General features: G+C 29.9%; 1 protein-coding gene across 3 annotated transcripts; it reads left to right on the forward strand.

Moving 5' to 3' along the window:
• Nucleotides 1-4978: 4978 nt before the first annotated feature.
• Nucleotides 4979-10265, forward strand: LOC111285478 (protein NRT1/ PTR FAMILY 7.1-like). 3 transcript variants are annotated; one of them, XM_022874956.2, is made up of 6 exons: nucleotides 4979-5405; nucleotides 7311-7364; nucleotides 7775-7916; nucleotides 8043-8260; nucleotides 8362-8921; nucleotides 9128-10265. In XM_022874956.2, exons 2-6 carry the CDS (start codon nucleotides 7323-7325, stop codon nucleotides 9984-9986), a joined length of 1821 nt encoding a protein of 606 aa, XP_022730691.2. In that variant the 5' UTR covers nucleotides 4979-5405; nucleotides 7311-7322; the 3' UTR covers nucleotides 9987-10265. The 3 variants fall into 3 exon arrangements, with proteins under 3 accessions (XP_022730691.2, XP_022730690.2, XP_022730689.2); XM_022874955.2 differs by lacking the exon at nucleotides 4979-5405 and adding an exon at nucleotides 7001-7102; XM_022874954.2 differs by lacking the exon at nucleotides 4979-5405 and adding an exon at nucleotides 7001-7076.
• Nucleotides 10266-26693: the final 16428 nt, after the last annotated feature.

Raw genomic sequence — 26693 nt, forward strand, 5'->3', positions numbered from 1 at the left:
TGGCACTTGCTCATGATCGTATGTTGTGCAAATGATAAACAAGCTGATTTGAAGACTGTACTAGTTGAGCTATCCTTAAACCTTTATTACCGTAATTATTAAAAAATTAAAATATTGCATGTTTTTAGTTGAAATTGGTTTGACTTATTATTTCCATTTATTATTAGTTTTTTTTTTGGTGAATTGATGGTTAATAGAACAAACACAATGCTTATGACAAATGAATGCTAGTGAGATATTTGCTTTTTGACAAATTTCAACACTAGAATTTTCATTAATTTTGAACTTTTGTTACACGAAGCTTATCATTCTAGAATTATATTCATAAAAACATTTAGCTTGCTCATAATGATCTCTAGCCTCATATAGAAAGTTCACTAGGTTTTGTCCATATTCTCTAGTGAGATTGACCTTTCACCTCATTGCCTCTATTTTTTCAACCATTTTTCTTACTTTCTTCATTGCCTTTTAAACTTCACTAGTAAGATGCTCTACGTATTGTTGCCTTCCTAAGTTTTTCATTTTTCATTTCATGCATTCATCTATTTCCTAGTCACATGTGTAGCTCTAGTCCTTTTTCTTTCTTTGCCATTCTTCCATAATTGTGGAAATCTAATTCTTATGGCTTTGCAATTGTTATTCCAATCCTTGAATCACTTGGCAAAATGACTCTTTTTCATTCAACATTTCAAAGTGCTTTATTTTCTTCTTTTCGAGCTTGACTTTCATCCTCTTCTTTTCCTTTTAACATTTTACCAATCTTACTGAAGTGGTCGAACACAATTCTTCCCAATTCTTGCACTTGTGAGAAATTCTGATAGCTTCTTCATGCTTTTCTTGAGCTTTGCCTTTCCAATGATTCATTTCCTTTCAGAATTCATCCATTTCATATTATTGACTAATGTAAGATCTAATAACTTTTCCAATCTTAAGTTGGACTTGTAATTTCTTGTTTTCTTAATGTAGATCTTTTAAATCATTGTTAGCTACATCCCTTTCTTTTATGACCTTTTTCAATCTACTCAATTACACTTCTTTTCATATCTTAGTTATCTCATTTTCTTATAAAGCCTTAAATTTTCTTTTCTTATTTCTTCCTTTCCAGCTTCTAATTCTCTCTTAATTAGCTTGATTTCCAATAATGATGTTTTTGCCCTTAGTTTGGTTTATTGATGTGAACCATCATCAAGATAGAACACCATATCTTTAAGTCACTTTGTTTTCCAAATTTGATAATCATGAGTGACATTATTGAGGAAAAGCCCTAGTCTCAATCTTCATGTTTTCTTTCATACTTGGATCAATTACTCCGATGTTCTTAGAAGATTGGGTTCCCCATAGGTGAATTCTACTTGAACAAGCCCATAAGTTACATGAACAAATTATTTTGTATTGAATTGCCTTAAGAACATTAACAAAGTGTAACTTACCATACCTCATAGTTCCAACAGTGGAATCCATGGTTCATTTTCTCCTTGATACAACATAGGCACGCGGGGCATCCATAGCGCCATCCATTTTATGACATCTTAAGTAAGCCTTCACAAGAATAAGATCTATTCTTCTTTGGTCTATAATATCGGCCATGGCTTTTACAAAACTCTTCGAATGGTGCCTTGTTTCGAAGATACAACTTTAAGAATACACTCTTTCTACACTTGAAGTGACTTTTCACTTACACATACAACAATGGTACAAATCTTATGAAGTGTTTTACTCTTTTTCGTCTACATAAATTCAATAACCTAATAGTTTCAGCCAAAACTACTAGTGAAGGATTAATTGTTTTGGTTTGAATTGTTTAAAAAAATCCACCATGATTATTTCGATGTAGTCCAAAGTCTTCAAAAAGATCACTATGCCATATATTGCCAAAGCAAAAATGGTCATGCCTTTATCATTATTTAAATGCTCTTGAACAAAATTATAGAGAAAATCCAAACGGATATCGAGATGTTCACCCTTAGGTTTCACAAAAGAATCTATAGTTTACACTTTAACCCCTATAAGCTTTGCCAATTTTTTACAGTAACCTAATTTTAGCTTTTAGGTAAACACTTTGTCTGAATGTTATAGTTCTAGCCTAAGCAAAATCGAGTACACCTTGATGGTTGGCACTAAATCCTCTTAATTAAAAGTGAAGCACCTATAGGATAGATCTTAAAATTGTATAGTCACTCTAATCAACTATTCCTTGATCACCACCAAAATGAAGTATGTAATCTACCCATCTTTTCATAAAACTTTTCCTTTCGTTCTTCACTTAATTGACCCCAGATGATGGACAAGTCTTTTAATTTACTCTATGTGAGATCCAAATGCACCTTTTTGGGCTACCTAGACATATAATTGGTAAGTAAACAATCTTCATTCTTTCGTTAAGTTTCTTTTGACCAAATATGTACCTTATTATATGACTCACATAGGACACTGATAAACGATGAGCAAATCTATAGTTCTATAGGATCCATAAAAAGGAATTCTAAGAAGAAGGGCATCATAAAACAAATATCTCAACATGAAACTACATGATGCAATTTATGCAAAAAAAAAAGAAAAAAAATAGACAAAATTAAGTTAGTATAAAGATTTGGTTCAAGATTAGAAAAAATTAATTTTCCTTTAGTTATAGGCATTTATGGTGCTCCATAACCAAACAAAATAATTTTTTTTTACTAATCCCTTATTATTTATGTATTTTTAAAAAATTGCTCTTCTTTTTTTATGAGTTGTTTTTGGAACAAAATACCTTCTTTTTCATTTTTGCTCTTTTTTAGTGTTTTTTGTTTCTTTTTTTAAACACATGTTTTTTTTTTTTTTTTGTGAAAATATCTCCTCATTTGTCCTAAACTTTGGTATCTTCTACAACCAAGTTGACGAGGCTCTACTTAAGGTTAGTTTCTTACGACTTAGTATATGCTTGGTTTAGATCGATATGCATCTAGAAGTTTCCAAATAATTATTCACTGTCGTTTACGCTGAACTAATAAGGCACTTAAATCCTCATCCATCATAAGCTATGAATGAAAAAAGTTCAATTTGAGTGGAAGTATTTCATTTGCCATTGTGGAGGTTATCACCTCACGAAAGTATAGGTATTGTACTCTCTCTTATAAAGTACAAACCCCAGGTATAAAGGTCATCCATGAAATGCTATGTATTATTGTGTGTGCGAGGGGAAATAACACAAATACCTTACAATTTATTGAGAATAATTTGTACAAAATAATTAAATAAAATTCAAGTGATTTTATTTATTTATTTATTATCATTATTGTTTTTTTTTTATTTAAAAAAATTAAAACCAAGGGAATTAAAGTTAAATACCAATTAAGATCATTGAATCAAGACTAAGGATAATTCATAATTATTTTTTGGCTTAACTCTTTATAAAAAAGTGTCCTCAACAAAGTCATTAAGCTATTATAACAATTTTATGAACCATTAGATAAATTTGAAAAAAATAAAGACTTGCCATCAATTTTTTTGTTTAATTTTGAATTCAAATTTTGGGACTGTCATAATGGTTTTGAGAATCACTAGATGAAATTTAAAAAAAAAAATTCACCACCAATCTTTTTTAGTTATGTGTGATTAATTAACTATTAAAATATATCTTTTTAATAAAATCTTAAAATTAATTAAAATTTATTAAAAAAATAATTTTAATAGGCAACTAATCACACTTAAACAAAAAAAAATGGTAACGACTCCTTGTCCATTTAAAAAGCATAGAGTCAAATTTTTCTAATTTAATTTTCATGGGAAAATTTAAAAGAAAGTTTATTAATTGTTTGTCTTTAATTTGATTTGTCAACATATCCTGTTATACCTTAATTAATGGATTAGAAATTAATCTCTTATTTGCCATTCCATACAAAATGAAAATATATAGGGTTTGAAGAGGTTTTATTTCCTATTTCTCAAATGACGAAACATATGCCTCGATTAAGTTTGAAGAGGTTGTTTCCTATTAAAAGGAAATTTCATATCCGCATAACTTTATTTCCCAAGTTAACCGCCTTATCCATATAAGTACGTAAAATTAATTAGAAAACCATTGGTAAAAGACAACTCAATAAATATTGAAAATGATAAATATGTGATACAAATAAAAATTGAAAATATAAATTTATAAACGTTTCACATCACCTGAACAATTTTAAAATATAGCTGATATTTTTATCAAAACTATTTTTTTAATTAATTTCTTCATTCATAAAGTAGTACTCTTTATTCTAAAAAACATGGCATTGGAGAATTTGATTATAAGATTCTAGTTAAGGATGGGAGGCTCAGTTGATGTGTAAAAAGTAGTAGTTAAATTTTTTTTTATATATAGATATTCGACTGAGTAAAAGTTGATGAAATTAATAGATAAATTTATTAAAGCATATACTACCACGTAAAAATTTGTATACAATAATAATCTATTTGCTTTATATATCTCTCATCTGCACTGCACATGGTCTAAATCTAAGTAAATCAAATTTTCAGTTCTCTTTTTTTTTCAACAAACCGATAAGTTTTCTTAATACCAAAAAAAAAAAAAAAAAAAGGACACCGATAAGTTATAAAGTAGAACTTATATTAAGATATATAGATATATGCTCTAATTAAAAGGTGACTTCAATTGTTATACATTTATTCGTTCTATTCGCATTTTGCTATTTGTTTTTTAATATAAAATTAAAAAATAAAAGACAAAAATAAATGGATCAAAACAAAGAACAAATAGCAAAAAATAAAAACAAAAACAAAAATACTAACTGAACGAAATGTCAAATATCATATATTTTGTTAACAAATTTTACTATAAATACAATCCCTCATCTTCCCTTTTTTTTTTTTTTTTTGGATAAAATCATAATTTATCCTTATCAAAATTACTTATAATTTTTAGGTAAAAGTGGTATTACTTCTAGAATCATATTAGGAACTAAGAAGAAATATCTGAACTAGTAAACGTTGACAAGATATGGAGGAGCTTTATTAGGAAAATTTGTTACACCCAACAGAATCCTCATCAAACTCTTTTTAATTTGCTTACAACAAATTTTACATGCAAAGCTCTTAGTCTTCTGCCTCATTTTTTTTTCTATTGGAAGTGTAAGGTTTCTGTGTGGAGAGAAAGAGATAAAAAAGAAATTAAGAGTTCAACACACATTAGTTCATACATTTTGTTGAGACAAGGAAAATTGTGAGCTTAAAACTCTCTTGGATTCAAGTTGCAATCCATAAATGACAATAGGCTTTGCCGGATCATTTTCTACCTTCCCGGAAAGTGGAGTGATTTCACGGCCTATTCTCTCCCTCGCCAACCTCGACATCGGTTCTTCACCATCACCGGAGTCTTTAACAATCCCCGAAGACGTTACCTTGTCAGTGACCAAGTTTCGTAAAAGGTTAGTAAGCCTAGCTAATGCTTGCAAGTTGTAATATAAATTTTCCTTTGAAGAATTTTTCATATACGAATGGAAAAGACGTATGAAGTTAGGCTTTGATCTTAATTAGAATACATCATGACATTTACATAACATGAAGCTTTAGTTTTATTGCGTAGAAAATTATCAATGATCTAGTAGGGGAAGTGTTGGCATTGATGGGAAACTGTTCAATTTCATAAAAATAATTCTATTATATCTTTTTTTTTTTTGCACAAAAGAGATCGTAATATAAGAACAAAGAAAGAGATTATATGTGTAACGACTTGAACCCTAAATTTATTAGATACCATCGATTATAGATAATTGCATGAATCACTTAATTAAATTCCGGATTCAAAGTTCTATTAATGTTGCCTAAGCCAGGAAAACATTTAGCTTCAAATATCTATATTATTTATGGAAAAAGATGATATGCTTTCAGTCATTATCAATCTGGATGGAGCAGCTAATTTTTTCTCCTTTTTCCATGGAATGTTCAAAGGAGATCAATTGATCCTTTCACATCGCTGTTACCTTGTATAGAAAACTTACAACCGCAACTAAGGAAGAAGAAAAAAAACTTTTTAAACATGGTAAAAGAAGGGAGTTTCCTTCAGCTGATACCCTTCCTGATAAATAAAATTTCAGTTCTTTTGACATGGTTTTAGGAATATAAGTTTGACAAATTTGACTGTCTAACTCCATATGATTTGACAATTTTGGTTATCTAACTCCATATGATTTTTGTTTTTGCTTTTGTATATAAATCCAAAACTTTTCTCTTTAACTGCATAACATCTATTTTTAGCACTTCATCTTAAAGTTGTTAAGGTTCTTTTCCCTGGTTATAAATTTCATCCAAGAAAATGTTTAGATATTATCTTCAGAATTCAAATTCGGTTCCAAGTATATAACAGATATAGAAATTTTAGCATTTGACATATTATCAAATTTCTTTGCTCTTGGCTCATATCCCAATTTTATTTTCCCACTTTCAGTTTCTTCACCTTACCCACTTTTGCTTTTTAATATGAAATTTTGGTTCAATGGGTAAGGCAAATTTTTACTACTTGTAAAATGTATTTGGCAGCATTTGAAAAATGAAATGGTTTGAAATGTATTGGATGAACAAAATCATCATTGCTACTCAGATTTTCGTGTGAATGTACAGTTTATAACTGTTCCATATGCTTTGTGATGAAATTAATAAGTGATTATCTATAGACAGATGAAAGAGCTGATCATATATACATATATGAGAGAAGAGTGAAATTTAGGAGTGATTATCAATAAAATTTGAAAACCTTAAAATTGGATAGAGAGAGAGTAATGGAATATCACTTTCAAATGAAAATAAAATCCCACTGACCAAGATTTCATGAAAGAAATGACCTAATATGTGGCATACACTCGTCCATGCAAACTTCTCTGCTATAGTCCACCAATATTTCTATCCATTTTTTTCCTGAAGAAATTTTTTTTTTTTTTCTTGAGTTGAGATCATAAAGTCAATTTCTCTATCCTTTTATGTTATTTCTCCTATATATATTGGACTCTTTCCTCACATTCTTCTCATACCACCCTTTAATCTCTTCTCTCTTAATAAATAAGAAAACTTCTTCCTTTCTATCTGTTATTAGCTTCCCTTGAGTAAGTTATCTTTACAAGGTCTCAAGGTTAATAGTACAATTAATTATCTCTTCCTTGCCCTCTTGTTTGAAACTTTCAATATACTCTGCCCTTTTTTTTTTCTATTTTCATGATTTTCATGGGTAAACTATGCCTCAATTATATTCATATATATATATATATATTTATTAAGAAACGATTGTTTTTGTTACTCTCTTTTGCATGGTTTTATTCATCTCTGTATGGTTTTTGCAGAAATAACTATCTATGGCTGCCATTGAGTACTCTTCCAATGAGATTGAGATAAAGGTTGGCAAACTAAACTAATAGTATTAAATTTAGTTCGAGTCAAGTTACTACTTTTTTTTTCTTTCCTCTAAAACAAGTAAGAGGTACCTTTGAGAAGATGGTTCTGATCAATCACTACTAAGATCATCATGAAAGTTGTTACAATTGCGAAGTTAGTTGAAGTACTTTCTTGTAAATATGGTACTGTCTTGCTGATTTTCGGTGCATGCATTATCCATTAGCTTTCTTCTCTTAATATTCTTTACTGTCAATCTTTTTGAGAAATGATTCATTAACATCCCAACTAGTTGGGTGGAACTTCTATTTCAATATGGCCAAAGCAGTTTTGGTTACTTAATTGACCTTGCATTGTCTAAAGTCATTATAATTATTTTTCTTGATTGATCTTATTCTATTATTGATAATGACAGGTTAATGAAGAAATTATTAGCTCTAGACAAGTGGAAGCTGTGAATGAAAATAAGAATACCGATGGAAAGAAGAAGCTGAAAACGAGTAATTCTCTTACCAGGAAGAAATCAGGAGGATGGAAATATGCAAGTCTCTTGCTAGGTATTTCTCAGTTACGCTGCTAATAATTTGTTTTGTTACATTTACATGAATTGTTCTTTTGTTTATTGCTTTTCTTTTGTATCTCTAGAAACTTTGAGAAATGAGTGATCTTCATTTCTGGTGCAGTGAATCAAGGCCTAGCAACATTAGCTTTCTTTGGAGTAGGTGTGAACTTGGTGTTGTTCTTAACCAGGGTTCTAGACCAAGAAAATGCTGATGCTGCCAATAACGTTAGCAAGTGGACTGGAACTGTTTACCTCTGCTCTCTGATCGGAGCATTCCTTAGCGATTCGTACTGGGGTCGGTACTTGACATGTGCTGTCTTTCAGCTCATACTCGTGCTGGTAATATAAATCTACAGATTATAGAATCACCTTCCTGTGATCTTGATTTATGCACTTGATTTAGTAACTTATAGCTGATTGACTGTGAAATGTTGACACAGGGTTTGGGGCTACTATCACTTGCTTCTTGGCTTTTCTTGATCAATCCTGCGGATTGTGGTGATGGAATAAAAGTCTGCATGCCCTCATCATCAGCTGGTGTCGGCATTTTCTACTTATCAATATATCTGATAGCCTTTGGATATGGCGGGCATCAACCAACCATAGCCACTTTTGGAGCAGACCAGTTTGATGATTCACATCCGAAAGCAGCAGACTCGAAAGCTGCATTCTTTTGTTACTTCTACTTTGCACTTAACGTCGGATCTCTATTTTCAAACACTATACTGGTTTACTATGAGGATTCAGGAAAATGGACGCTAGGCTTCTTGGTTTCGTTAGGCTCTGCAATCATAGCCCTATTATTGTACTTGTTGGGGACAGCAAGATATAGGTATATAAAACCATGTGGCAATCCACTGCCACGCGTAAGTCAAGTATTCGTCGCTGCATATAGGAAGTGGGATGTTGTGCCAGCTACTGCTAATGCCTTGTATGAGGTGGAGGGAACAGAATCTGCCATCAAAGGGAGCAGAAAAATTCTCCATAGTGGTGATTTCAAGTAAGTATTTACTACATATGGTTAAAGTATAGTATTTGATCAGTGATAAAGAGTTCTCTCTCTCTCTCTCTCTCTCTCTCTCTCTCTCTCTCTCTGTGTCTCTCTCTATTTATATATATAGTAATGCCAACGAATGAAATTGTTCTTAATTTGCTGATGTTTCTTTATTTAGGTTGTTAATTAAGTTACTTGAAATTGACCTGCAGGTTCCTGGACAAGGCGGCTACAATAACGCAGAATGATTTGTGTGGACCAAACGATCCATGGAGGCTCTGCACTGTAACTCAAGTTGAAGAAGCCAAATGTGTCCTAAAAATGTTACCCATTTGGCTCTGTACTATAATTTACTCTGTCGTCTTCACACAAATGGCATCGATTTTTGTGGAGCAAGGAGATGTAATGGCCTCCAAACTTGGAGACTTCCACCTTCCTGCTGCCAGTATGTCTGCTTTCGATATTTGCAGTGTTCTCATTTGCACTGGAATCTATCGTCATATCCTCGCGCCCTTGGCTGGAAGATTAAGTGGAAACCGTAAGGGATTGACCGAGCTTCAAAGAATGGGCATTGGACTCATTATTGGAATGTTTGCAATGATTGCTGCTGGTGTCACAGAGATACAAAGACTTAAATTTGTGACCCCTGGTGAGAAGAAAAGTTCTTTAAGCATATTTTGGCAAATTCCACAGTATGTTTTTGTTGGTGCATCTGAAGTTTTCATGTACGTTGGTCAATTGGAGTTCTTCAATGGACAAGCTCCGGATGGTATTAAAAGCTTTGGAAGCTCCCTTTGCATGGCTTCCATTTCTCTTGGCAACTATGTTAGCAGTTTATTAGTTAACATGGTTATGGGGATTACAGCAAGAGGTGAGAATCCTGGTTGGATTCCATCTGACCTGAATGAAGGCCATTTGGACAGGTTCTACTTCCTTATTGCAGCTCTAACTACTGTTGATTTTATAATCTATGTGTATTGTGCTAAATGGTACAAGTGCATCAACCTTGACACCGGCGAGAAGGAAATTCAATTGGGAGAACAACAAAACGATATGCTCGTAAAAGTTTAGTTTGCAAGCTCCATTTCGCTTTTTAACACTCAAGATACAATCGAGTGACAACTTTTGGAGCTAGCACCTTTATAGTTGTACCCTTGTTAAATAACGTTTTCGGAAAGAATCCATTTCCACACGGGAGGCATGACCTTTACCTGCATGATTGCCTCCTTGGTATGGTAGTACTTTCGTCTTCAATGTGAGGTTGAGGTTGGTAGAGTCCATTAGCTAGTTGGTGGACTTGGTTATGTTTGTTTGTTGAAAATTTTTAACTTATTTTTCTTCTTCTTCTTCCCCTGTGCTTGATTTATGATCATGATAGTGGTAATTATGATTATTCCTGCTCTCTAATTTACTCAAAAATCAAAGGGTCTAAAAGCTTTAGCAGACGAAAATATTGGAAATTTTTGTTATGATCAAAAGTTCATTGGTCAAGTAAAGTGCATAAGCTTTGTGATCTGTTCTGGTCATCAATCCCTCTCAGGTTGAATGCTTTCTTGAACGGGGAAAACAATTGGAATAGGACAATTGGTTTGAATGTTTCTTTCTAACATCTTCCAATTAATTGATATATCATGATTGAATGATAACTAAAGTTGAACTTATTCTAGCCAGCAGTGTTGATAAATATATGGAAGTCTTCAAATCACGAAATTGTGTCCATGCACATGCACTTTGGAGTCATCAACTTGCTGAATCCACTTTGATAGCACTTTGTTTAGTGTAATTAATTGATAGATACTAATCAGAAATTGCATTTGGACTTTGTGAGTTGTAGCCTTTGACATGAATGAGCTTCATGTCCTTGATTTAAAGCCATAAATTGACAGAAACTTTAGCATATGCTGATGTTTAACATCCAGAAGAGAACAAGTGAAAAGATGACTACCAACTCTTAAAGTGGGGGCTTCAAGTGGACTCCAAAAACTTGGTCATTATGTGAGATGAAACCTCCCCTAGAGGCCATCTAGAAAATGATATACGGGTCCATTTGGCTGTCCCCATATATGAAAAGTTAGTATGAGAGTTTTGGCACCGTTACTTTGAGACCCTGCACATGATACATACAACATTGTTTTCATTTGCGTATACAAGATTGCACCATAAATGAGAACTAAATAATTAAGCAAGCGTAACCATCTTCATATAATTGCCAAATTCGTGGAAAGGAGGCCCCAAGTATTTTCTCCACTATGTATAATTATAGTGGAGATGGGCAGGTAAAAACACGTGGAACTCGAAAAAGTAATCGGATTATATGTAGTCTCTGTTTGGTGCTATGTAGTGCTATGTGTTTTCACGTCATGCTATAAGTGTAGAACCTCACATGGCAGTAGCATATCCATGGGGACATATGAACTGTGAAGAAGAAAGCTCTCAAGACTCTTCAACATATGAAATTCCAAAGCGAGGTTTAAGAGGGTCATCCTCTAGAGGAAATAGCCTATTAGATGCTGGTGAGTAACTAGCTTGTTCAACTGTGTGAATAGTCCTTGCCAGTTCATGTGCTTGGCCCAATTAATATTTTCAAGACTTCAAGTCTCATCATCTTTCTAATTATCTTAGGATTCAAACCGTCGATTGACACTCTGACTAGCAGTTTACTTGTTTTGCAACAAAGGCTTCTTTGATTAATTAATTTTTGACATCATTTAGTTAGGTCTGCTCGCTTCTGAAATTGCAAAATCTTCCATTTTCAAACTTCTTTTATCAGTTATTTTCCTTTTTTAATTTCACCTTCCAAAGTCTTTATTCATTTGTGTCATTTTGTTCTGTTATAACACGGAGAAAAATCGTATTTAATTATAAATCCAGTCCATTGAAGATTAAGTTCAATTTTTATATATATTTAGTTGCAAAATTTTACATGTGAATTAATGCGTAACACAGCAACTAAAAGATTTAAAAAGCAAGGCTACGCTGTCCTATATACACCGGATCAGAGATTACATTCATATCCTCTAATTTCTGTCAATCTTTGTGAAAAATGGTTCAATGAAATTTTTAGGAGTGTATCTATTTTGCATGCTGATACCTTCTTTTTCTCCTTTCGAAATCCCAACTTTTGTACAAATAGGAATGAAAGAAAAGGAGTACTGCAGCATAAATTTCACAACCTATAGCTTCTATTAAGGTTAAAGCGGATTTGCAGACCTACATCTTCTACCAATTCTAAAAGTGGAGGAGACTGTTAAATAAGATAGAATTTGCTATGTAAATTGTCAATGACATGAAAGCAGTAAGTATGTGGTGTTTTAGAGGTTTGTTCAAATTTCAAATTATATACAGAGTAATAGTGGTATTCATCTGCACCACAAACTGATATGCTACTTTCTTGCTGTCCAGTTTTCACCTTCCCCACTTACTAAAATGGATGAAATCCTAGAAGCATATGGGCCTTTGGTGGCTAGAGTCTTATTTCTTATTGGTTCAGCCTTCTGCTTGCAACTCATCTAAACAAGAAACCAAAGATGTGGAATCTAAAGAGGAAAAAGACTACTAGCTACATATACACTGCATCGAACCCTACACAAACTTCGCAGTCATGATCATTTCCTGGATAAATATTTAGAAAAAAAAAAAAAAAAAAAGTAGTGTTTTCACATCATATTGGGGCATAACATGCAACTCATTTTCGTTGATTTTTGAAGATTTTCGGTTCATTTGAATTTCACTGAACCATCAATTCAGCGCGTTTGAATCATTTTTACTTCAATCTTATTGCCAATAAATATTTGGTTATCAAAAAAATGATGCAGTTTGATCATTTGACCCGCACTGAATGGGCTGAATTCCATTGGAGGAAGAAGGATCTAGGACTACTAGACCCTAAATTAGATAATTTTATCCTCCTTAATTTAATATATTTTTTAAAATACCCCTAATTTTAAAACTCCAACAATTTCAACAAAATTCAATCTTAATATACTTTTTAATCTAAAAGATATTTCACTATTTATTAAATAAAAATTTAAGATTTTAACTGTTAAATAACATTAATATGTATACATTAATTCTCAAATAATTAATAATAAAAATATGATTTGATATAAATAACTTTATTAATTTTTAACTTATTAATAAAATATTATTTGATATAAAATAATTTAATACTTTTTAATTATTTATTAATTTAAAATATCAAAGATTTATTATAAAAAAATTATTATATATAACTTTTAATTTAATATTTTTAATGATTTTTTTCTTTACATCTTATTTTATCGTGATTGTTGTATTTATATTTAAATATATATTATTATTGATTTTAATTTTATTATTATTATATTTAATTTCTTATACACAATAATTATTTTTATTTTTATCGATATTTTTAATTTCATAAAAATCAATCACATCCATTGTTCAAATGAACTTTTAAACCGTGATAAGGAAAGAATATAACCTTTCACGTGTAATTCAAACCAGAAAATGAGAGCGCACCAAATCTGCTAGTCCAGGAAGCACCAGGTGGCTGATGCGACAGCCTGACAAGTGATATCAGTCTCCGCATATGTCAGCCGAAAACTTATTCAAAATTGTCTTAAATGTAAGAGATCCAATTTGATTTTATCAGTCGTAGAGTGTCATTCACTGCCTTAATCATGGTAAATTATGATGTGAAATAAGAGATATGCATTTTTAGACCACAAAAAGATAGAAAGGTACATGGAGATTTATTCGGATTCTTATATATAGCTTTTGGAAAGGTAGCAATAGTGATCATCTCTTCTTATCTCATCGTTTTGAGGACAAACATAAATTTTCTGCTATGAATATCATGGAAAATGAGAACAAATTAAGGAATAGTGGAAAGGTTGACCTGCGGTGACTATCTATCTTGGATGTCTTTAGCCACCAACTTATCTTGTAATTTCTTGGTCACTGTCAGATATCACAAGAGTTTAAGCAGTGGCCATAAAAAAGCCAGCAATTTTGTGAGTGAGGCATTTAAGTTTCATTTGATGCAAATGTGCAAATACTAAATCGCTGAAGTATCCTCTCTTGACAAAGAAGCTCTGCTAATATTAATCCTTTAAAACAGAGGAAGTCTGTAAGTTGTAATTTGCTGGGAACTGTTGGAATATTGAATACCAGTTTCAATTTCTGACAGATTTCAAGCGTCTGTCACTGCAAAAGTTTATGTATGACAAAAAAAAAGGTTAATGCTAGAAATAATCTTTAAATTATTATAAAATATTTAATATATATTTAAATTTTAAAAATTTTTAATGTATTATTTGAAATATAAATATATTAATTAATATAATATTATTTTTAACGTAATTAATTTTAAATAATAATATATATTTATAAATAATTTTTTAAATATTATATTAATAATTAAATTTATAATTTAAATATCATATTAAAAATTTTTAAAATTTAAATATAAATTTTATATTAAAAATTTTTTAAATTTAAATATTATATCAAATATTTTATTATAATTCATGAATCATTCCTAAAATTAACCGAAAACAAAACAAAGCAAAAGATCATTATCTTATATTGACCATCCATGGAGTGTAAGGACTTCATCAACCTATCCAGACTTGTGCCATTGGTCAATTTATCAATTATTACAATTATTTTGTCCTGAATAGTTCAATTATTTACACATAATACAAGGTAATAAATAATTACAAATTTATAAATTTTTATTTGTTATGAATAATCAGATGATGCAACCAGCTCAACTGATTAGGGTATGATCAGGGTTTGAATTCCTGCCGGAAGTATCCAATGTTAAATATATCATTAAAGAAAAATATGAACCAGTATCATAGTAGGTTAATTCTATATATAGAACCGGCATCTGACAAAAAGCCAGTTTCATTTGTGCGTGTGTGTGTATTGTTTTTTTTTTCTAATGCATGTAACGTATGTTAACTGCCATTGCCTAGCAAGAAACCACATCTAGTGTTACAACCAAAACTAAAGAAATAAATTCCCCTCTTCTTCTATGGCTAAATTTATCACTAATGGACAAAATTTCACTCCCCATGCAACTGAAAAAAAAAATAGAAAGCTCCAGAATTCAGTATATCACCTTTATATATATCTTTTGAATGAAGCATAAGACAAGTTTGCCACAGTTTCCATCACAAAACCCTCATTTTTATCATTAAAAAGATACAAGTCAAATGGTTTTCATAAAATTCTAAGGAAAACAAACTTCATGGTAGTAGTTGACAGGAAGTAGCCTTTTATGGTTCTTTTTAGAGAGTTTACCTGCTTATTTTGTAAATTTTATCTTTTTTCTTATATGCTTACAAAAATATTAATTAATTAAAATTTAACGATGCTTATTTAATTATTTACGTTACAATAATATTTTTTTACGGTTGTTTTTACAATCCATTATATTTTAAATTATTATAACTCTTTCTTAATATGTCTTACGATGTTTTTTACTTATTTTACGTCAAATAATATGAATTTTAAAATTCTTCTCACTTGTTTATATAACATATTTGTTTTTTAATTTTTAGCTATTTTGTTTATATATTTACAAAATAATAATTGATTAAAATTTTACACTACCTATTTAATTATTTACATTATAATAATATCTTTTTACAATTGTTTTTACTTTTCATTATGTTTGGAATTGTTATAGCTTTTTCATAATATGTTATGACACTTCTTACCGATTTTAGGCAAAGAAAACAAAATTTACATTTTTCTCACTTGTTTATGTTTGTTTTTTAATTTTTAGTTATTTTTCTTATATATTTAGAAAAACAATAATCAATTTAATGTTTACCTTGTTTACTTAATTGTTTTTATTTTAATAATATTTTTTTATGATTGTTCTTACCTTCTATTATATACAGAATTATCATAACTTTTTCTTACTCATTTTACGCCAAATGATACAAATTGTATGTTTCTCACTTATTTGTTTAGTTACTTATTTATTGTTTAATTATGAGCTATATATATATATATAAATAGTAATTAATTAAAATTTCACATTGTCTACTTAAATATTTGCATTATAATAATATCTTCTTACAGTTGTTTTTATATTCCATTGCGTTTAAAGATATCATAACTCTTTTCTTAGTGTGTTACGATACTTTTTATCCATTTTACATCAAATGATACTAATTTTACGTTTTTTCTCACTTGTTTACATTACCAATTTTTTTTATTTTTAGCTATTTTTGTTATATATATACAATAACAACAATTAATTAAATTTTTATACTGTCATTCCAATTATTTATATTATAATAATATAATTTTACTGCTGTTTTTATTTTTCATCATGTTTAGAATTGTTGTAACTTTTTCTTAATGTATTACAATACTTCTAACCTATTTTACTCCAAATGGTACTAACTTTACATTACTTCTCACTTCTTTATATTATCAATTTGTTTATTAAATTTAACTATTTTTCTTATATATTTACAGAAATAATAAATAATTAAAATTTACATTGTCAAAATAATTATTACCTTTATAATAATATTTTTTTACTATTGTTTTTACTTTTCATTATATTTACAATTGTCATAACTCTTTCTTAACATATTATAATACTTTTTACCCATTTTACGCTAAATGGTACTAATTTACATTTGTTCTCACTTTGTTTACATCGCCAATTTATTTTTTAATTTCTAACTATTTTCCTTAGATATTTATAAAATAATAATTAATTAAAATTTTATGTTACCAATATAATTATCTACATTCCAATAATATATTATTATAGTTGTTCATAATTTTAGTTATATTTAAAATTATCATAACTTTTTTTAGCATATTACGATCATTTATACCCATTTTATGCCAAAAGATACTAAATCTATATTTTTCTCACTTGTTTACATTACAAATTTTTTTTTTAATTTTTTGCTATTTTCTTATATACTTAAAAAAATAAATAATTAAAATTTTACATTGGCAACTTAATTATTTACATTACAATAATTTTTTTATAATTTTTCTTTCCTTTATTTATGTTTGTAATTGTCATTATTTTTTATTAATGTGTTACAACACTTTTTACTCATTTTACCTCAAATTATACTAATCTTACATAATTCTCACTTTTGTACGTTATTTATTTGTTTTTCAATTTTTAGCTATTTTTATTACATATTTAAATAATAATAATTAGTTAAAATTTTACATTATCAACAAAATTATTTATGTTACAATAATATACTATTATGGTTGTTCTTATTTTCTATTACATTTAGAATTATCATAACTCTTTCTTGGTGTGTGACAAAACTTCTTAACTATTTTATGCCAAATAATACTAATTTTACGTTTCTTCTCACTTATTTAAATTACCAATTTATTTTTTAATTTTTAGCTATTTTTCTTATATATATATATACAAAAACAATAATTAATTAAAATTTTATATTGCCATCATAATTACTTATGTTATAATAATATATTTTTCTGATTATTCTTATTTTTAATTACATTTAGATTTGTCATAGCTCGTTCTTAGTGTTTTATGACACTTCTTACCCATTTTACATCAAATTATACAAATTTTATATTTCTCACTTATTTACATTATCAATTCATTTTTTAATTTTCAGCTATTTTTCTTATATATTTATAGAAATAATAATTAATTAAAATTTTACGTTATCAACATAATTATTTACTTTACAATAATACTTTCTTAAGGTTGATTTTATTTTTCATTACATTTAGAATTGTCACAACTCTTTTTTAATGTATTATGATACTTCTTACTTATTTTACATGAAATAATATTAAATTTATATTTGTTCTTACTTATTTATTTTATCAATTTATTTTTTAATTTCTATCTAGTTTTTCTTAAATATTTACAAAACAATAATTAATTAAAATTTTATGTTATCAATATAATTCCTTATGTTACAATAATATATTATTATGGTTGTTCTTACTTTCCATTACATTTAAAATTGTCATAACGTTTTTTAGTGTATTACGACAATTCATACCCATTTTACGCTAAATGATACTAATTTTACATTTCTTCTCACTTGTTTACATTACTAATATGTTCTTTAATTTTTAGTTATTTTTCTTATATGTTTTAAAAAATAATTAATTAAAATTTTACATTAGCAACTTAATTATCTATGTAACAATAATTTGTTTTTATGATTGTTCTTATCTTTAATTACATTTAGAATTGTAATAACTCTGTCTTAATATATTATGACACTTCTTTTAGTTTTAAATTGAATGATACACATTTTATGTTATCTTTTTGTTTTTCAATTTTTAGTTATTTTCTTTATATATTTAAAAAATAATAATTAGTTAAAATTTTACGTTGCTAAGATAATTATTTATGTTGCAATAATATCTTTTTACGATTATTCTTACTTTCTATTATGTTTAAAATATATTGTCATAATTTTTTCTTAGTATATTATTATCGTAACGATTTTGTGTTCGCCTAACGAATTTGGAAACGAAATAAAAAAATAACAGAGTCGTCACCATTCTTTTTTTGGTCAGGTGCGATTAACCACCTATTAAAACATATCATTTTAATGAAATCTTAAAATTTATTAAAATTTCTTAAAAAGATAATTTTAAGGTCTGCGTAACAGTCTGGGTTCAAGAATCAGTTAAGTGTGGGGAATAATTAGCACCGCCACAGCGCCCGTTTAAAATGGTACTAATTAACTACGTGTTATCCTTTGATTTTGATAAAAAAAATAATCCTACTTTCGGTGCTTGAAAATTAACTTTCTTGATTTTTTTATTTTTTTATTTATTGTCTTTATATTCAAATATTATTTGACAAAAATAAATTAGAGCTTTTTTATTGAAATAATTCTTAAAAATGTTCCAGTACGTTGGTAACATTAGAAGAACTCTTTCTCACCTAGAGATTTCTTAGGCATCACTTCTCGGAATACCTTAGAATCTCATCTTTGGAGGTTCGAATTTACTTTTCGTAAAAAATTATGTCATGTATGCAATGCAAATAATAACATGTTGATGCATAAATTTTATTTTCTTTTTTTAAAAATTTTATTAATTGTTTTATTTTTTTAATTTTGAAGAAAAAAAAAGAATTTTTATTGTGTTAAAGATTTTCTGTAAATATTTCAATACGCTGGTAATATTTAAAAAAATATATTCTCACATAGGGATTTCTTAAAGTATCTCTACTCGAAATGCTTTTAGAATCCCATCATTGGATAAAATTTCTTTTTTTCCTTGTTTATATTACTTATTCTTAATTTATTAATTAATTTTTATTTATTGTTAACAAAAAAAAATTTATTGTATTGAAAAATTTTTATAAATACTCCAATACACTGGTAGTATTTAAAAAAATTCTTCTCACCTAGAGATTTCATAGGCATCACTACTCGAAAAACCTTTAAATCTCATCATTGGATAAAATTTTCTTTTTTTATTTTTTTTATCAATTTTATATTATTAATTAATATTATAAAACAATAAAAATTTATTTTGGTAAATTTAAACATTTTTACATGCATAAATATTAATAATAATAATTAAAATAACAAAAATAATATATAAAAAATTTAAAAAAAAATTGTTTTTACCTGAACCGGATCAATCAACGATCCTGTCAAAGTGGATCCGATAGAATCGACGGCTCAGTTCGGTCTGGTGGTTCAGGGATGGTTCGACCCAATCTGGGTTAGTTCAGATGGATCGATTTGGGTCTAAGGATGAGTTGGGTAATCGAGTCGGTTGCGTGGACCTCGGGTCGGGTCACGGGTCCGCACGTCGATCCTCAGAGGTTAAAACGACGTTGTTTTTGGAGTTTATTGAAATAACATGGTTTTGGCTTTGGCAGTTTCTATAAAAGGCCTAAAAATTTTTTTCTTTCATTTTCTCTTCTCCCCCTCTCTCTCTACACTTAGACCCTCTCTCTCTAGATCGGTTGGCCGGTCACCATCCGTCGTGCCGATCACCGTCAATGGTTGTCGATCGATCGTTGGTCGATTGCTGAAAAATCTCAAAAGATGCCAAAATGTTCTCGACGTACGCTTTCTGGATCTGGTATCTTTTTCACCGAAAATAGCTCTGATCGACGTAGATCAGGGCTCAAAGTTTCGATCTCTTTTTTTTTTTTTTAAATCGACTAACTTTTTTAGGTATTTTCTTTGTTGCAGGGGCTTGGTGTTGATAGTTCCCTTACTTGGGGACTGTGGTTTTTTGTTCCTTTTTTTTTTTTTTACAGAAAGCTAAAATGGTTTTTTTTCGACAAGAACCTCTTTTTTATTTTTATTAAAATTGTTTTACAATTTTTTTCGATTCCTCTCCTCTATTCTCCTTGCAAGTTAGAAGCTCTATTTATAGAGTTTTTTGAAATTCAAATCCTAGATCTTCTGGGATTCGAATCCCACATTTTCAACCCAAAACCCACGCTTGTCGGTTAAGTAGTGTGTTAGGTGATTGCTGATGGTAGCGGCCGTTGGTATTTTAGACTTTGGTGATAGTGCATTTAATGCACCGGATAAGAGAAGAAGGAAAAAAAAGAAAGAGACAAAGATATTTACAGTTGATTTGAAATAGACAAATAAATAAAATGGTATTTACAGTTGCCCCTCTTTGCCTATTTCTGAGAATCAGGAATAAGGCAAAGATAAACAAACAACCATTTTATTTGGAAAGATGAAACATTAAGCATAATTTTTTTTTTGAAAAGGGCTATTCTAAATAGAGGTTCAATTGATATTTTTGAAAATTTAAAAGGTTCCTCTTAGCAGAGGCTCAACAACTGTAAAAATTTATCTTGAAAAAGCTCATCTCAGTAGAGGCTATCTAAATAGAGGTTCAATCGATATTTTTGAAAATTTAAAAGGTTCCTCTTAGCAGAGGCTTAACAACTGTAAAAATTTATCTTGAAAAAGCTCCTCTCAACAGAAGCTCAACAACTTTAAAAAATCATATGAAAAAAGCTCCTCTCAGTAGAGGCTCAACAACTTTAAAAATCTTAAAAAGGCACATCTCAGTAGAGGCTCAACAACTTTAAAATTCTTATCTTGAAAAAAGCTTCTCTAAGCAGAGGCTTAACAACTTTAAAATTCTTGAAAAAGCTCATCTCAATAGAGGTTCAACAATTTTAAAATTCTCATCTTAGAAAAGGCTCCTCTAAACAGAGGCTTAACAACTTTAAAAATTTATCTTGAAAAAGCTCATCTCAGCAAAGGTTCAACAATTTTAAAAAATCTCATCTTAAAAAAGCTTATCTCAGCAAAGGCTCAACAATTTTAAAAATCTCATATGTTTTCAAATTCGAGTTCTCATCTTTGAACAAGTAAATTTTCCTTTTCTGAATTTTTTTGTTTGATCATTGTCTTTATCAAAATCTTATTTTTCATTAAGAAATGGAAATTTTCTATCTTTGTTACAACTTCTCATGGATGCATGGACTGAGTGCTCTAAATGCAATGCATGTAACACAATCAAAATTATGCATTGTAGTAAAAAGGTTCTCAAAAATCTTTCATTTTTTGCTTTTTTTATCTGAATTCTCAACAATTACTATATAACCAATATGTTTTTAACTTCTGACATTTTATTCTTCATTTTTCTTTTTCTAAAGTCTGCAACATCAATTTTTTGTCATGCTTTTCTCATATTTTTTCATTTGCCTTTGCCAACTTTAAACAGTAATGCTGAGATCTTTCATGTTTGTTTTTCTTTTCATTATTTTAAGTTCAAGACAAACAAAATGCAATCACATATTTCTCTTATTCACTTGTACGATGAACAAAAATATCAGATAAGATAAAGGAAAGGATAAGCATTATTTTCAAATGAAAGATAACGTATTTCATTAGGATGATAACAAGTGCATGGAAAAGTGTTTGAGTTGAAACAAAGGTGCCCAAATAATGATTACAAGATAATCATGAACAAAATATTCTCAGATTATTTCTCTAAAACTAAATTAGATGACTTTCTTGATTCTTCAGAGTTCATCAAACTATACTTACCCCTGTGTTATGGGATCTTCTGATGATGATGCTTCTGCTTCACATCCAAGTCATTTTTTTAGGTTTTCAGCTTAGATAAGTTAACATTTTTTTAAGCAAAATATTTTTTTACAGCATTTGAATTTATGAGAGTAGGAAAATCACCTCTATCCATCTCTGCCAAAATCAATGTCCTACCAAAAAAGGTATTTTTCACCACATACGGGCCTTCTCAATTTAGTGTCCATTTTTTTTTATTATCATGTTGATTTGAAAGGATTCTTTTTAGTACTAAGTCTCCTTCCCTAAAGCAACGGGGATGAATTTTCTTGTCATGTGCTCTCATCATCTTCTTTTGATATAATTGACCATAACAAAATGCTGACAGTCTTTTCTCTTCAATGAGGTTTAATTGCTCGTAGCGATTTTGAACCCAATCTGCTTTCTCTAACTCTACCTCCATCAGGACTCTCAGTGAGAAAATTTTTACTTTAACTGGTAGCACAGCTTCTATTTCATATATCAAAGAAAATGGGGTGGCCCCAGTAGATGTTCGGACTGATGTTCTATAAGCATGCAAAGAAAAAGGTAACTTCTCATGCCAATCTTTACAAGTATCAGTCATTTTCTTTAGGATTTTTTTGATATTCTTATTCGTAACCTCTACTACCCCATTCATTTTCATACGATAAGGTGTCAAATTACGATGACGGATCTTAAACTGAGTGCATACTTCATTCATCATTTTGTTGTTTATGTTTTTGGCATTATCAAAAATAATTGTCTCTGAAAGCCTATATCTATATATTATCTCCCTTTTTATGAACCTACATACCAAAGATCAGATCATGCTAGCATATGATGCAGCTTCTACCCATTTGGTGAAGTAATCAATCATCACAAAAATGAATCTATGTCCATTCGAAGCTTTTGGAGTGATGAGACCAATGACATCCATGCCTCACATAGAGAATGGCCACGGAAGAGCCAGAACATGTAATGTTGATGGGGGAGCATGAATCTTGTTAGCATAAATCTGACATTTATGACATCTCCTAGCATAATCAATACACTCACCTTTTATTGTCAACCAATAATAGCCAGCCCTCATAATTTGTCTAGCCATCATATGATCATTTACATGTGCCCCACAAACTCCATCATAGACTTCTTCAATAATCTTTTTTGCTTCAGTTGCATTTACACATCTTAAGAGCACTTGATCTCGACCTTTTTTATAAAGGATATCTCCATTAATGAAAAAATTCATAGCCAATCTTTTGATAGTCCTTTTATCATTTTCTGTTGCATGTTTTGGGTATTGTTAGCTTTTAATGTATTGCATGATATCATGATGCCATGACCTCCCATCAACTTCTTTTTCGACATTTGAGCAATGTGCTAGTACATCCTTCACATCCAGCTTGATAGGTTAGATTTCAGTATTTGCATCTATTTTAATCATTACAGCTAGAGTAGCCAGTGCATCGGCCATTTGGTTTTTCTCTCTAGGTAGATGCTCAAACTAAACTTCTTTAAATTGCTTGACCAACTCAGAGATGTATGTATGGTACCGGATCAACTTAGAGTCTCTTGTCTCTCATTTACCTCATAACTGATAAATAACTAAAGTTGATCTCTAAACACATCTAACACTTTGATCTTCTTTTCAATTGCTACTTGTAGACCTATAACATAGGCCTCATATTTAACCACATTGTTTTTGCAATTAAAATTTAACCTGGCTTTGATGGGGGTAATAATGCCTATTAGAAGATATCAAAATTACCCTAATACCATGACTCAAAGTATTAGCAGTTCCATCAAAATACATCCTCCATGATTTTTCAATAGGTTCATTTTCTTCAATGGCCATCACATCTTCATCAGGAAAATTTAATTTCATTGGCTCATAATATTCGACTGCATGATCAACAAGAAATTCAGCTATTGCACTCCCTTTAATAACCTTTTGAGTCATATAAACAATATCATATTCTAAAAGCATAACTTGCCATCGTGCTATTCTCCCTGTCAATAAGGGTTTTTTAAAGATATACTTAATAGAATCTAGCTTTGCTATAAGCCAAGTAGTGTGATAAAAGCATGTATCGTCTAAGCCTTCGAGCTGTCCAGGTTAATGCACAACACATCTTCTCTAATGGTGAATATTTGGACTCGTAATCAGTGAATTTCTTAATCAAGTAGTAAATTACTTATTTTTTCTTATTAGTTTCATCTCTTTGCCCCAGACACATCCCATTGAATTTTCATGATTGTCAAGTACAAAATCAAAAGTTTTCCTGACATTGGTGGCACTAACATAGGTGGATTTGATAACTATTCTTTGATCTTATCAAAAGCTTCTTGGCATTCGTCATTCCATTCTCCAAGATCATGTTTTCTAAGAACCTTGAAAATAGGATCACACTTATAAGTGAGTTGAGAGATAAAGCGAGCAATATAGTTTAATCTTCTTAAGAAACATCGTACTTTTTTTAAGGTATGAGAAGGAGATAAGTTTTGGATGGCTTATATCTTATCTGAATCAATTTTAATTCTTTTTTCACTGACCACAAAGCCCAATAGTTTTTCTGATTTGGCTCTAAATATACATTTGGCAAGATTCAACTTCAACTGAAATCTTCTTAACCTGTCAAACAACTTTTTAAGATTGACTACATGATCCTCTCCTTCATGAGATTTTATGATCATATCATTCACATATACTTCTATCTCTTTATACATCATGTCATGAAAGAGAGTCATCATTGCTCTTTGATAAGTAGCACAAGCATTTTTCAACCCAAAAGGCATGACTCTATAACAAAATATCCTTCACATGGTCATAAATGTGATTTTTTTCATATCATCTTGAGCCATCTTGATCTGATTATAGCCTCAAAAACCATCCATAAAGGAAAATATGAAGTGCCTAGTCGTATTATCTACTAAAGTATCGATATGAGGTAGAGAAAAGTTATCCTTGGGACTTGCCCTATTTAGGTCTCGATAATCGATATACATTCTCACTTTTTCATCCTTTTCAAGAATCGGTACTATGTTGGCTACCCATTCAAGATATTTTGCCACCTCTAAAAATTCTGCATCAAATTACTTTTTCACCTCCTCTTTAATTTTTAACGGCATCTCTAGTTTTATACACCTTAGCTTTTGCTATACTAGTTTAAATTCTGGTTTTAAAGGTAACTTATGTTCTATAATATCAGTACTGAGTCCTGACATATCCTGATAAGACCATGCGAATACATCTATATATTCTTGAAGCAGCTCTTCTAGCTTCTGTCTTTCAACTGGTAAAAGAGATGTACCAATTTTAACCTCTCTTTTGTTTTCACCATCTCTCAAATTTATTGATTCGATAAATTCACGGTGGGGTTTAATTGGCTTATCTTCATGTTTCATTAATTTTAACAAATCAAGAGGTAGTGTGTAATTATTTGAATCTTTCTCATTATCAAGTTCATCAACATGAATTAAGTTTTCAAAATCAAATCCAAGATTATTGCCATGATTATCTTCATGTTTATTATTTGGGACCCTGTAAAAGGGTAAGATGAAGAGAATATTGACACACAAAAATAGAATGGCAAGAAAATGATGGAAAAAGTAAATGAAAAGAAAAATAAAGATGAAAACAATAGAAGAAATACGGATGCATCTTCTAAGTGTTTTATTAAAAAGACAAACATAAAGATACCACAAAAGATCACCCAATGCTCATAAAAGTAATTAGAGATTTAAAGTTTCATATTACTTTTCAGAAGTTGTAAAAACAAGAGGCAGCTCTACTACTTTTCAGTTATTTAGCTTGAAATTTGTAGGACAAGGGTGCACGAACAACTTTTCATCTCAACTTTTTTTTTTCGTCATCCACCATTTGAATGGCTAGCTCAGAAAACTCTTCCATGAATCCTGTATTTAGGGCTGTAGGTAGATCTGGGTAAATATGTCCTCCCAAAAGAAAAAAATCATAGAGGTATGAACTGACCATGGGCTCTAACTCTGGCTTATATCCCTCAAGATTAGTCATTCTCTTATTTTTTTTTCATTCACCATTCTTACTTTGTACCCTCTTGTTGGCTTATATCCTAAGCCAAATCTATCTTTCTTGTCATGTATGGTTGATGGCTTCGTGATTCCTTATAGGTTTTTTTCAAGTCTAGCTCCAGATCACCATTTCATCTTGGTAAACTATTTGACAACCATTTCAGTTGTCGTAGACAAGTGTGGCAAATATAGTTTAGATCCCTCAGCCACATAAGTTGCATTAGCAATCTTGAAAGATTTACATGAGCATTCTAAGGCTTCATTCGTTGCTTCTACATAAAGAGTATTTACTAGTTAGGTAACCAATAAATCTTTTTCTCCTACTACACATATCAATTTCCCATCAACAATAAATTTGACTTTCTGATGTAATGAGGATGGAACAACATCTGTCATATGGATCCATGGTTTACCCAATAAGATGAGGGAGAAATATCCATAACTTAGAATTTTATATTGAAAGTGCACGAGCCAATCTGCAATGGCATTTCTATGTCTGTTAATATTTCTTTTCGATCCTGTCGAAGGCTCGAACTATCATATGACTAGGTTTCATATAAGATTCATCAACATGAAGTTTTGCTAGAATAGTCATAGGCACAACATTGATGGATGAGCTATTATCAATCAAAACATTAGCCATTATATGACTCTTACATTTAATAGTAATGTGGAGAACCTTGGTATTTCTACGACCTTC

The sequence above is a fragment of the Durio zibethinus genome, chromosome 6, assembly GCF_047325235.1.
Source record: "Durio zibethinus cultivar Kanyao isolate XHJ-2024 chromosome 6, ASM4732523v1, whole genome shotgun sequence".
In the NCBI taxonomy this organism is placed as follows: Eukaryota; Viridiplantae; Streptophyta; class Magnoliopsida; order Malvales; family Malvaceae; genus Durio; species Durio zibethinus.

Bases quoted from the DNA above. Each gene is read 5' to 3' on its own strand.
- LOC111285478 (XM_022874956.2), top strand. From the start codon at position 7,323: ATGGCTGCCATTGAGTACTCTTCCAATGAGATTGAGATAAAG. The intron at 7,917-8,042 runs GTATTTCTCAGT...TTTCTGGTGCAG, and splicing joins ATATGCAAGTCTCTTGCTAG to TGAATCAAGGCCTAGCAACA. The intron at 8,261-8,361 runs GTAATATAAATC...ATGTTGACACAG, and splicing joins TTCAGCTCATACTCGTGCTG to GGTTTGGGGCTACTATCACT.